The sequence below is a fragment of the Falco biarmicus genome, chromosome 3 (genome assembly GCF_023638135.1).
Source record: "Falco biarmicus isolate bFalBia1 chromosome 3, bFalBia1.pri, whole genome shotgun sequence".
In the NCBI taxonomy this organism is placed as follows: Eukaryota; Metazoa; Chordata; class Aves; order Falconiformes; family Falconidae; genus Falco; species Falco biarmicus.
Genome location: NC_079290.1, coordinates 4,986,686 through 4,999,355, shown reverse-complemented (window position 1 = coordinate 4,999,355; position 12,670 = coordinate 4,986,686). Strand labels below are relative to the sequence as shown.

General features: G+C 36.6%; 1 protein-coding gene across 7 annotated transcripts in view; it reads left to right on the top strand.

Annotated features, from left to right (window-relative positions):
- Positions 1 to 12,670, top strand: part of TRAPPC9 (trafficking protein particle complex subunit 9) — a 508,634-nt gene that overhangs the window by 177,571 nt on the left and 318,393 nt on the right. For all 7 annotated transcript variants that reach the window (XM_056330195.1, XM_056330194.1, XM_056330196.1 and 4 more), the window contains one exon: positions 4,075 to 4,217. In XM_056330195.1, coding sequence (XP_056186170.1) covers positions 4,075 to 4,217 — 143 coding nt within the window. The remainder of the gene's footprint in view (positions 1 to 4,074; positions 4,218 to 12,670) is intronic.

The following is a 12,670-nucleotide window of genomic DNA, read 5'->3' as shown; positions in this document are numbered from 1 at the left end:
GGATGAGGCATCTTGATGGGGATATTCAGTCAACCCCCTGACTTGAGCACAAGCATACAGAAAGGGTTGGGCACCATATTTGACTTCTCAGCACAAGAAATTCCCTTCATGGCTGCTCTTTCCCCATTCATGTGTGTGTTTCTCGTGCCATTAGCTGTCTTGAGGAGATCTGTTATCAGATCAGTCATGTTCTAGCTTCTGTGTAAGTAGCAATATTCTGCAGAATTATATAGAAATTCTCTTTAGATTTTACTCTCTCCTTCTGGGTAGGAAGTACTATCATAGTAGTTCAGTAGAAATAATTGGTCTGATATGTAGATTGTAATTGTTTGAATTGGCAATTAAAAGTCGGTATACAAAAGGTATTACTGTTCAGACAGAGTCACAATTGAGGGATTGGCAGAAGGGTGCTAACTGCTGTCACTTAGAAAAATTCAGTGTCCAACTTTTTGCTTTTCATTAGCAGCATAGTACTCAAATAGAAGTTCTTTTCTAATTTGGCTTTTAATTCTGTTATGAAAGTGAATATGCAAAGGATTTCCAGGAACAGACTGGAAAGAATGATTTTTTGTTTGTTTTTTAAAAAAAGCTGGCACCGGCTCTATGCAGAAAATGTTTGAGGACAACATGTGTGAGAGAAACCAAAATGAGACTTTTTTGATAGTTTTATCTGTAAAATACTTCTTGTCAATATAGTAGGTAGTGTTAATGTCTGGTGCTGTTGGTTAAGGATCTTCTCACCTGGAACTTAGACACAGAAACACTTTCATTTTCTTTCCTTCACCAATAGAAGGAAAGACCAAAGAAACAGTAAAAAAAAAATTATCAATCTAGAGTCATTGGATAGGTTAAACAACTTACCCATATTTTTACTACTGAGTTTCAAGAATGGAACTCTGCTTAAAAGCAAGAATCCTTCCCGCCTAGTCCGTAGATATTTTGAATTCCAGATGTATTCAGTTAGTAATAGGCTTCTTTTCCTTATCTCCCTGTCCTGGGAGGCCGCCGCACCCAGTCCTTCCTTCATTTTCTTTTTTATGGATCGTCCGCAGGCACAATCATGTTTGTAGTGACACCTTGACATTTCTTTTTGGTCTGCAGTGATGCAGTTCAGAGAAATCTAATAAATTCTGTTGGTATTTGTAAAGATTAATAGAATCTGCAGCTCAGTCTGTTCGTTGTGTAGGTTTGACAAGGCCACTGGAGTAAGTGTACAAAATTATTTAAGTCGGGAGCTGTAGCACTTGGATCGTTCTCTGCAGGTGCTGTGGGACAGAGTGGTAAATTGTTTTAAATTGGAGCTTTGTAAGTTTATGAAAGTAGGGTGGTTTTTCTTCCTCATCCTAGAGATAGAAAATCAATCTTTCCTATATGTGTTTGAAGTCCTTTCCAAGGTACGTGTGCGTGGAGGGATTTAAAGGAGATTAAATTTGTTGTGGTATTTTTTTTTTTATTTATTCTGTTCATATTATATGAATCCTAAGCAATAAAGCTTTCTCTGATCACCTGAAGGCTCCTGAAAAAAATTATTTCCTTCAGTCATGCACTGCCCCTACACATATGTCTACAGTCCTGGTGTAAAGTCTGCCTGATGTTTGATCTTTGTGTGTGTGTGTGTGTACATTCCTAGGAACCCTGCAAATTATCATGGCCAGAGAAGAAATACAGGTTTGGATGTTCTGTGGTTCTCAGAGAAACTGAAATTGGCTTTTGTCCTCAGTATTGAAAGTCTGAAGTTAGACCTTACCTTGTGGGTGAGATGTCCTCCTGTTGTCTAGATTAACAGAAGACTGTTGGGTTTTTTTCTCCTCTTTTCTAGCATGGTATGTGGAGGACACACAGTGTCATCAGCAAGTTTTCTTTGACAAATTCCTTACTACAACAGGGACCAAGATTATGAAGATGCCCTTGAACTCCCCTGGGCTTATCAATGGCATGCCTTGGTTGTATTTTTTAGCCTTTTTTTGTGAGTTTTTTGTTGTTGTCGTTTGGTTGGTTTTGTTTTTTGTTTGGTATAGGATGTTATGAAGGGTTTTGCATCTTGAATGATAATGCTCTGTGACCTTTAAACTAACATTTATTGCATATTTACCTGTAATTATATGGGACTGGGCTGAATAAAGCAGCTTTGTGGCATAGTCCTGTGGAGAATGAACCATGGATCCCTATCACAGTAGCTTTCCCGAGCAGGATACTGTATTACAGCTGCCATACAGAACATACATAGCTAGAGTTTTCACAGATTTCCTAATTGAAATTGAAATCCATTCTCACATTATGATGTAAGCAGTGTCAGATCCCTGGACTTAGGGTGTCTGGCTCTGATCTTTATTAAACAGTGCAGCTGGTTAATTAGAATGAAGTATGTTTTGAATGGGTTTGTGCTTTTTTATTTTTGTATTTAATATTGATTAGCTCTCCTGATGTAACATAAACTTGAGTTCATTAACTACAAATTAGGAATTGATATAAACAGAGTAGATGGGTATGTCCACAGTGCCCAGTGAAGGTTTTTATTTGCATTACCAGATGACTCTCATGAATTTTAATGAAACTAAATTTGAAATTAGAGTTAGTCCGCTTTACTTAAGAGAAAGCTGGAAATAGGCAAAACATTTAAGCGTGCATGTGCAGCAAAAAGTTAAACTCTTGATTTTGGTATTCTTTAAATGACTAGATTAGGGTTACTTTAAAAAAATGATTGTATCCTTGTTTCTGTTCCTTCAGCCAAACTTAGAAACAGCATGGTATCAAACATAGATGTCTTTTTGTAAGTTAGAAAATCCTAGACTGTTCCTTAGAGCTTCTGAAAAAAATTAACAGGTTTCATAAATTGTTTTGTAAATCTGCAGTTGAAAGGGAGAGTACTTTAACTGTCTTGAGGATTGATGACATCTGATAAATATTTGGTTTCCTAGATAAGTTGTTGACTTGAGGTTTGGTGTTGTGTTTTTTGGTTGTTTTTTTGTTTGTTTGTTTTTAAATAATTAGCAAAAAAACAATCAAAGAGGAGAGATAGCCATGGTTTCTAAATCTTTTTAAGAAACAGCTGTCCTTCTAGACATAGGCTTCAGCATAATCTGGTAATGTCCATGTTAGGGTAGAAGTCTGTCACTATCTCTGTCCTTTCTCTGAGATGTGGCAATAGCAGCTGCCTGGGGACCAGAATAAAAACGGAGGGGAAAAAAAATATCCATTGACATTTCCCAAACACTTGTCTTGCTTCCAGCAGATTTCAGGATTTCAGGAATGTAAGGAAAGAAAAGGTGGTGCATAATTTCTTTGGATGAATCAAAGGTTTCTTCTGAGCTTGAAGACTGATGATAATGTGGGGACTGGTATGCTGGGAAGCTTCCCACATGCTGTTCATTAAGGAAAAAGTCACAAAGTCTGAAATTTAATCACAGAAGTAAAGGCTCAGTACTACTGAGTATAATGCATAAGACTAATGCTAGAGAATCATTCTTATTTTTACTACTTGCTAACCAATCATGTTCTATAAACTGATCGTCAAAGACAGACAAGGTTCATGTACTAGATTTAGTCAGCAGTGTTGTTTTATCCATTAGTTAATGGAGGTGAGTTTACAATGAATTCTTGAGAAACCAGATACTTTTAGTTTTGTATAATCTTCATCTGTCCACACTCCAAAACTTCAAAGGCTTTCCATTTGATTATGAGGGTAATGAAGTGGTGAATATTTGTCAAAAGTATGAAAGAGCATATCTTGTGATAAACCCTAATGTCTTCTAAGCAAAAATAAACTCTTCATTTTTTCTATGTTAAATGTGGTATGGAGAGGAATGATATGAAGGGAAGTCCAGCTAACTTTGTTATGTACTCTTCAGTTTTTGAAAGGATTAGGAAAAAAAACCCCAACTGTTCACCTAAGGTGCCGTTGTTAAATTGCCCTTTTTTTTTTTAAGATAACAGAATGGATGGTTTAGAAAAGCAGATTCTTGAGAGCATTGAAACTTTGTTGGTAAATCACTTCTATGGTCTAATTCAATTGAACTTGTGAAACGCACAGTAATGAAACATAGCTAATAAGTAATTTACTTTTTTTTTCTCTAGACGCTGGAAGCCATTTTGAATTTTAAGTACTCTGGTGGACCAGGACATGTTGAAGGATATTACCGGAACCTTTCACTAGGCCTTCACGTAGAAGTAGAGCCATCTGTTTTCTTTACACGTGTTAGTACCCTTCCAGCATCAAGGTAAGCTTTGTTTTGACTCTTGTCTGTTTAACTTACTGTCTCTGTTATATTGTCTAGAACTTAAAGACCATGCTGGAAATTTACAATAACATCAGCAACATGTAGGTAAAGAATTACATGAACAAATTTTTGAAATTTCTCATATAGGAGTCTAGCCTCCTTTAACTGCAGGCTATGATTGAAGCAATCCATGTGCATTGGACAGTTTCTAAGGTTTAAACATTTTTTCATGATGGTTTGTTTTACCAGGGACAGAATATCTCCTGTTTATTGTAAAATTTGATGACTTCTTTCTGTATCTTGTGGCTGTTGTGGTGGGTTGTGCATTACAGTATTTTGTGTTTGTCTAACAGAATCGTACCCAAAATGCATGATTGTCTTTGGATGTGAGGAATTAATTGTAATCATTCTCTCCTTTAGCGCTTCCTTTGTCTTGTAAGCCACATAGTAGATTCACATATTGTTGTGATTTTTTAAAAACCACGGCAACACTTGATGGTGGTCAAATGCCACACTCATGAAAATGTGATTGCCTAAAATTCATCAGCCACTGGGTGCAATCAGGTTTAATTTGTATGGGGGTTTTTTTGGATAAAATTGTCTTCATTGACTGCTAAATACACAGTTCCTATTCTGTGTGGGTTTATTAATTTTATATTGCTTTACATACTGCTTAAGCAAAGCAGCTTTTGGAAAAGTTAATTCTGTAAGTTAATGATTTTACCAATCCTTAATCAATAATTTTTTGTTGGCGTATGTTCAGCTATGTTTGTAGTTAAAGACTTCACAATCTTTAAATATTTGGGATATATTCAAACTCTGGGAGTTCCAGAAGTGGCCTTTGAATAGCTGTCATTCATACGATGAATAAATGAGCTTGAGTTTGTTGGGAAGAAGGAAGACTGAGAATGGACTTTGTTTCAGTGCATAAGTACTTCTGGGGTGTAAATATCAAGGAGGAGAAAATGCTCTTTTAGACGAAGGATGGAGTTAGTACAAGAAAAAATTGTTAGAAATCAGATAAGAGTATACTATTATTACAAGTCCCCTTGTAATAATCAGCAACCAACTAGCTAGTAGCAGGATTATTGAAAAGAAAGTGTTGTGGGAGCAAGCATTTTGTTTGGTTTAAATTCTGAAATTAATCAGTGCAATTACGCAATACTACTAATAGTTGAGAGTGAACTTAATTGATCCAAGCGGTTTCTGTTGGTACCAGGACCTTTTTCATGGTGGAATTTAGAAATAAAACCCAAAGATAGGCAAGAAGGGAGTATAAGCCTGGGAGATATGGGGATCATATTTCATTTTCAAAGGCAAGAAATGAGTCACCAGTATCATCCCATTGCAGAAGTGTCAAAGGATGCAAGCAAAATAGCTTGCAAAACATTGTTTCTTTTGTTCCTGTGAACAAAAGAAGTAAAATCTCAAGAACTGTTTGGGGCTTGAACTTGGGAAACATGAAGAAAAGTGGACAAGCTGGAGAAAGTCTAGAGCAAGAAGAGTGTTAAAATCTGACTTAAGCTGAAAAGTTAGTTTAAAGAAACTCTCAGTCTTGCTGAAGCAAAAGAGAAGACTGTCAGGGGACTTAAGGTTTTAATTACATAAATGGCACTTCCAAGAGGTTAGTTATCTGTTTTTCACAGCAAGTAATACATTAAATTATGACCTTTGCATATAGCAAGGGAATTTTAGGTTAGGCAAAGATAATGAAACACTGAAATAGTTTTTGTAAAAAAAATTTTAAAATGAGACAGGATTTTTTTTTTTTAGTAGATTGTGTTCAGCTCCTACACAGATTTAGGTCTCTTTTTATGGCTTTATTGGTAAGCAAGTTCATTAAGCATTTTGCTGCTTGAAAGTATGGCATGACAGGCATAATTTTATTCTTTTAGGAATAGTGCTCTAGTAAGGTAGATCTAATGCTGCTTGCGAAGTCAGAACATAGTACCCAGAACAGCTGTTTGCAAAATGCCGGGAACTTTATTAATGATGTTCAGAGTTCGTCCCTGCAGCGGCACATCCTTAGGCCTTTGTAAGGTTTTCAAGGAGTAATAAGTGATATTTCTTTATCAGCCTGGAAGTACTACAGCATCTACTTTTAAATTGTTTTCAGGAAGATTCATTATACAGGTTAAAATACTCAGTTTTCATTGATTATTTGCATGCATAGTCCTTTTCGTTCCTTGTCATAGGAGCCTTGCACTCTGTGTATACCGCTAGATGGACAGGATGACTGCTTTTTGGTTCATTGCGGTTACTTTCCTATAGTCACAGAGTAGCTTGAGTGTGAAGCTGCCAAGCTTCCATAACAGCTCCAAATACAACATAATGCTTTTATTTGAAACTCTTGTTGGTAAACTGGTTTTTTGTGCTAGGTTTCTCCAGCTGCGTTTTGTGTAAGTCAAGGTTATCCTACCCCTGCCTTGTCAATCTCTTCTCAGGAATTTATTATATGAGGAAAGTATTTAATCCTGAAAACCTTAAAAACAGATTGAGGTGCTAATTCAAATGTAGAATGTATGTGTTGTTCAGCTGTGTACAGTTCTACAAGTCTTGTAGCAGCAGGTGCTGTATATAGTAGCTCCAATTCAGCCAAGTGCTTCAGCTCATATTGTATGCATGTGATTCATTCTTTGCCTGTTCATCATACTGATCAGCGTTTAAGTCAGTGGAAACTTTGTGATTTGCTGATTGGGGGTGGAGTTAAAGATGTGACTGCTTTTAATTAGGGTGCCTTAAAGCTTTACTGAGTTGAGACAAAATACTGTAATATTTAAATTTCTGCCAGAAATGTTTTATTGCAAGACCTGTCAAAAAGCTATTCAAACCTATTTTTCTTTGTTACATTAGGTACGTATTGTCTGCTAAGTCATGATTGCATTTTTTTTTAAAGTGCTTATTAGCTCTTGCTGGCTGTTCCATACAACAGGCTCGGTCAGTAACACCGCTCCTTTACTCTTGTGCTTCCCTGTGTAGATTCTCCATCAGAAGGGGTCACCTGTCATGTGATGCTACATTTTAGAGTGAAAAATAGCAGAAATAAGTCATCATCCAGGCTGCTAAGGATAACTATTTATCATTAAATGAAACAAATTTTGGTTTTTGGCTGTTGATAATCTCTGCCAGTATCTGAGACTTGATAACAGCAAATTATAAGTCAAATTTTGTACTTGCTCAGTTAAAATATTGAATATGATTTCCTTTTGATTTACTGCTGAGATTTCATTGCTTAAATTCTGTCTGAGGTGCTGAGCTATTTTTGTTTAGTCATTATGAGAAACTGTGTTTTATAATTTACCTTCTCAGCTGTCATTTCAGAATGAAAGTTATCATTGCTTTCATTTTATGGATTGAGTTCTCCCCCTTTCTTTTATGTTTTTATTGTTTTTATTTTACATTTTACCTCAACACAAGTAAGAAACAATAGTTTAATAGCTGCTGGGCTTAAAAAGTCAAAGCAAAATAAAAAACTTTAAACATTGATTCTTCCCTTAGGCCTTTACTGAAAAAAACCAGGAAATGTTACTGAAATCACTTTCTTCCCCCCCAGTTGTAACATAAAGATTATGGTTTATGTAAAAGTCTTCCAAACTTAATTGGTATTTTTTTTATTTAGCTGCTTGAGCAGAGAAGCATGGGAAATATCACTGCAACAACTGGGGACTTCAGTTTCTTTTTTGTTTTTCTAAATATATAGCCAAAATTGTGTCTTCCACTTGTGCACAGCGTTCTGCTTTATAGGGAGAAGTTTCATTAACTTCCTCTTCAGTGTATCTTAAGATAGATTTAATCCAGACAGCAGGTCTTTTTAACCTTTATCTGTGCTGGTCTGTAGAGGAATCTGTGGTTAGCTTGATGCAGCCCTTAACGTGCTGCAGTGCCTAATCTGTTGCCTAATTCTGATGCAGATACCAGCTGTCCTGTCAGAAGAGATGATGTTCTGTCAGTAAATGGTCGTCACCTGCTCCAAGGTTTTTCACTGTGTAGATCAACCTATGCTCACTCAGTTGCCTACATCTGAAAAGACAGGCAGAACAGCTTTGTGCTGGGAAATTGTTTACCTCTGATCGGGTTACCTGTAATCCTTGATGCTGCCTGTTTATGCTTGCAGGGAGATGATTGTCCCATCAGGCATAATCAAGAATGTAGGTGTCTGAAGCAGCCCTGACATAGGGTATAAGAGATAAGGAGTGAATGTTGAAAGTTCTCACAGTCTGTCCCACAGCTCAATGAAGGGATTCAAAGATCCAGTTGCTTAACCATTTATGTACCATAATATGCAGATAAATCTATATAGTAAAATTGTGTTCGTTGTCTTCTGTAATTGGGGATACCATGTTAATTGATTCCTTATCAGTTCTTAGCCCCAAGACTACTGGTGTGATTGCAGGCCTCAAAACAGTTCAATTACCAGGAGATTATAGACTGCCAGCAAAGGTCTGATGCTAACGGTTCAGTGTAAGGGAAGTGTTTTGTTCAGAGTTTCATGTCATATACCTCTTGATTTTGACACACTCTTAGCTCTAAGAAAGTCTGCAGTTGAAGCTTGTGCTAGCTCGATTGTCTTGGACTATCTCCTTTATGCGTGTTGATGCTCTCAAAGGCATTATCTGCCAATTTTGGTGAGCATTGAATGTCCTCCTTTATTGCCTTTATGAAAGAGCAGAGAGCATGCCAGAAAAAAAAAAAAATACTGCTTCACTCCTCACATTTGGTAAGATTTCAAGTTAATGTGTGCTCTGTATGCTGTGAGTTGCCTGTTGGTCTCCTTGTGTCCCTTGCCATTATAGCATCAGTACAAAAGTGTCTAAAGTAAGAGCCATCTACAAAGGTCGGAAAATCTTGGTCTTGCTTATATCAAAGGTAGTGAGGCAGTCTGAATTTGTAGATGAAGTCAATCCACAGTGCAGTAGGGATTCTGCCTTCACTTTTGGGCAAAGTTCAAAAGCCAGATATGTAAGACTGTTCTTACCTGTTAAATTTACAAATTCAAGATGATAAACAAGGTATAGTTTTTACTCGATTTTTGAGGCAGCGTCCTTCCTGTTTTAAAACCACTATACAGCTGATGAAACATCAGCTGTGGATCTCTTGATGAGTGCAGAGGCTGTGACTCTGTTCTTGTAACTGAGTCAGAGGACAAAAAAAAGGAACTGCAGCAGCTCAGTTCATATAACTGTGGGTTCAAATTAATTTTCCTTTGTACCATGAATGTATATTATTTCATTAATTGTTTTGGTTTTGTGAAGAAGGCGTCAGCTCATAATAAGCCTGCAGCATTCTTCCTAGTCTTGAGACCTTTCATTGTTTTATATTTAAAGTTAGGATCCAGTTTTTCCAACTTGGTTTCAGCAAAGTGTTTAGAGCCTGGAAAAGAACAATCTTGACTATGTTGAGGGTTCTCAGGAGATCCTCAGTTCGGTGGGTAGAACTTTGGGTCTTAATGAAATCAGACATAATTTTCAGAATTTCCATTCTAGTTTCCAGGGTTGCCCACATTTTCACTACAATAAATTGCAACACAGCCTCTTCAGCAGTCAGGTTCGGGTGAGAAATTCTGATCATTATATATTTACAAATCATACCAGGGAAAGAGTAAACAGTATATATCTTCAGCTGTGCTGCAAGAGACATTTTTGTTACACAATAAGAAAGTTCGGTAGCATTTTCTGAAACACTTCTTGGTTTTATATACCAGATTTTTAAATTAAATGTTCACATTTGCTACATTCAGCGTGAGAATCAGCTACCTACTGAAAGGCAGCTGTTTCTAGTCTTCTGTTTTGCAGCATTTCAGTGTTTGAATGCCATAGAGCTTTGAAGAGTGGAGAAAAACTCTTGTTTGGGTGCTTGAAGAGCAGTCAGTTTAGTTCGGAGGAGGGCTAAGTTATGACCTATGTAAAATGAATGAATGTTTCTACATGGAGAAAATAATTAGTGTTAGATGTCTTTCTAGAATATATTCTTCATTTATACACACACCGTTGAGCTCAGTATAGATTCTGCTGCGTGGGAACCCATGACATGTGGGAGGTTACATCCAATAGTTAATTCGTCTTGCTAACCTTAAACTCTGCTAATGGTATAATGTTGCAGTGGGTTCACAGAAGAGCAACAAAAAGTAGCTTACAGATTGAGAGAGTTGATTTTTGAGATCAAAATGTTAAATATGTACAGTTTGGCATACAAAGGCGCGAGAACATAAATCTGCAAATATTTATAGATGTGATGGGAATATTTAGCATAATTGAAAAGGTTTACGACTGGAGAAGTCAGATAAGGACAGTTCTTGGAATAAGTGAAAAGACCTTTAAACAGTAAAGTGAATAATCTGATTTAATCATCTAAAGTTTTTCTTGAAAGCTTCATTTTTAGAGATTTTAATAAAAATCAAAATTGAATTAAAGAAACCGTATTGAAAACAGAATAGCATCAACGAAGATGCTCTAGAACATTCTTTTGCTACTCTGCTCTTTGTGTTTGTCAGTGGATTTGGGAGAAGAGGGTTATCATCTGGCACGCCATTGCCTGTTGTCATTCCCAATGCTTCTCGCTGCTTTCTGATGCCTTGTTTTGAGTAGGGATGCCGGTTAAAAGAAAATAAAAAAGAAACATACAAAAGCGAGGATTTGAAAACACGCCATGATTTCAGTTGATGGGAAAACTGAGCTGAGTCAGGATGTAGATAACTTGCCAGCCCCTCCTGAGTATTTCTTGTTTAAACTGACTTTAAAACTAAGCTAGAAAAAGAACTGCAATATGATTATTCACTGAAGTGAGCTGTCATTACAGCATGGCAGCTGCATCTGGTTTTTAATACTGTGTTAAATGTTACTGAAGATTATCCTCTGCTGTCATTTCAGAGAGGATTGGAATAGTAATCAGGATACCCCTGAAAGAAATGTCTAGATCACAGTGTAATTGTCTCTTGCCTTAAGGTCCCATGGCCCTAGTTTTGTGACTATTTTGGGAATCATAACTAGCATTGCAAGATTTCAAAAATACAGCATGATTCATCATGCCACTAACTTTTGTTTGTGTTATATCCTGAATTCTGCAATAGAGGATAGCAGAAACTAATTTATACAATAAATCTTCAAGACACTGTTGAATTCAATTTTCAATTAAAAATAATTCTTACTTTTTATTATTTGAAATGAGTACTGACTTAAATTTGCACGTTCCTCTGAGACCTTCAGATTATAAATCAATCAACTGAAAATGTTTCCTTGTAATTCTAGTTTTCACCTGTGCAACCTTCCGATGTGCAGACTGTTGTGTTACTTAAAAAAGAGAATCTTGAATGTGAAATTTATGGTATATTCTTCTAAAGGAAACATCATGGACAAATAAGAAAGATCATTGACATGGCAGATGTTGGCACATGTGTGATTTTCAGTATTATTTGACTTAGGCTCTGAAACTGTTTGACCCAAGCTTATTTCTTTTCTGTTAGCGGTCGAAATGACAGCTGAAAACAAGAGTTTTAAAGAACTTTTGTTCTTTATCCTGGTGTCTATTTACAGTCCTGTACAGGTTTAATTTCCCTACATTTAATTTTGACTTTTAACATAATGCAATAATTTCTGTATCATTCCATTCAGAAAAGACAGATGTTGCGTTTGTGGTGCCTGCTGTATTTTTCTGGCTAATCTTATATTTTATTTCCTAGGGAGATGAAATTTATATGATCACTTTAAGCTGTTTACCCCTCTCCCTTAGGTACATTTAAACTAATTTCAGACAGCTTGAGGAAAAAGTGAAATATATTCCTGCAGATTGGTAACTGGACAGAGAAGAGATATCCTAATTTAAGTCCCAGTGAGGAAAGGCAGAAGCAGGGCATCAGCAGTTACCTGCTTGGTTCCCTGTGCCAGCCAAAAACATTGCGCTGCCCACTGTGGTTGGTGGATGGGTGAGAACGTTTGGGGAAGGGGGGTTGTATGATGAGGAGACAGAACGTGGTTATATGGAAGTTGAGATTTCTGTGGTGTGATGGTGTATTTTTCTCCTGTATCTTCCAGGATAATCCACAGAGTGGATTATTTGGGTTTTGCGGAAATGGGAAGCTCTGTACTAATTCATGTTGTTTTCTTAAGTGCTTGTAAGTCCATAAGTATATGGAATAAAATGAGATGACGGTTTAATTTTTTTGTGTGTTAGTGTGTGATGATACCATGCTATCTCAATAGATGTTCTGGAGGAAAAACCACCAAACCAAAACACCCAAACACAAACTGACTTATTTTAGATCTGTTTGACCCAAATTTTAAAAATGAGCTAATAACAACAAGAAGACCCAAAACCTCTAAAAAGCTGGGAAGCCACTGATGACCCTGCAGGTTGTGGAAATGTTGAAGATGGAGTTCTTTGCCTTCTCTGGGATGAACTGTAACATCTACTTAACTAGTCCTAGAGAACTCAAAATCCACTCAAAGTGCATTTTTTCC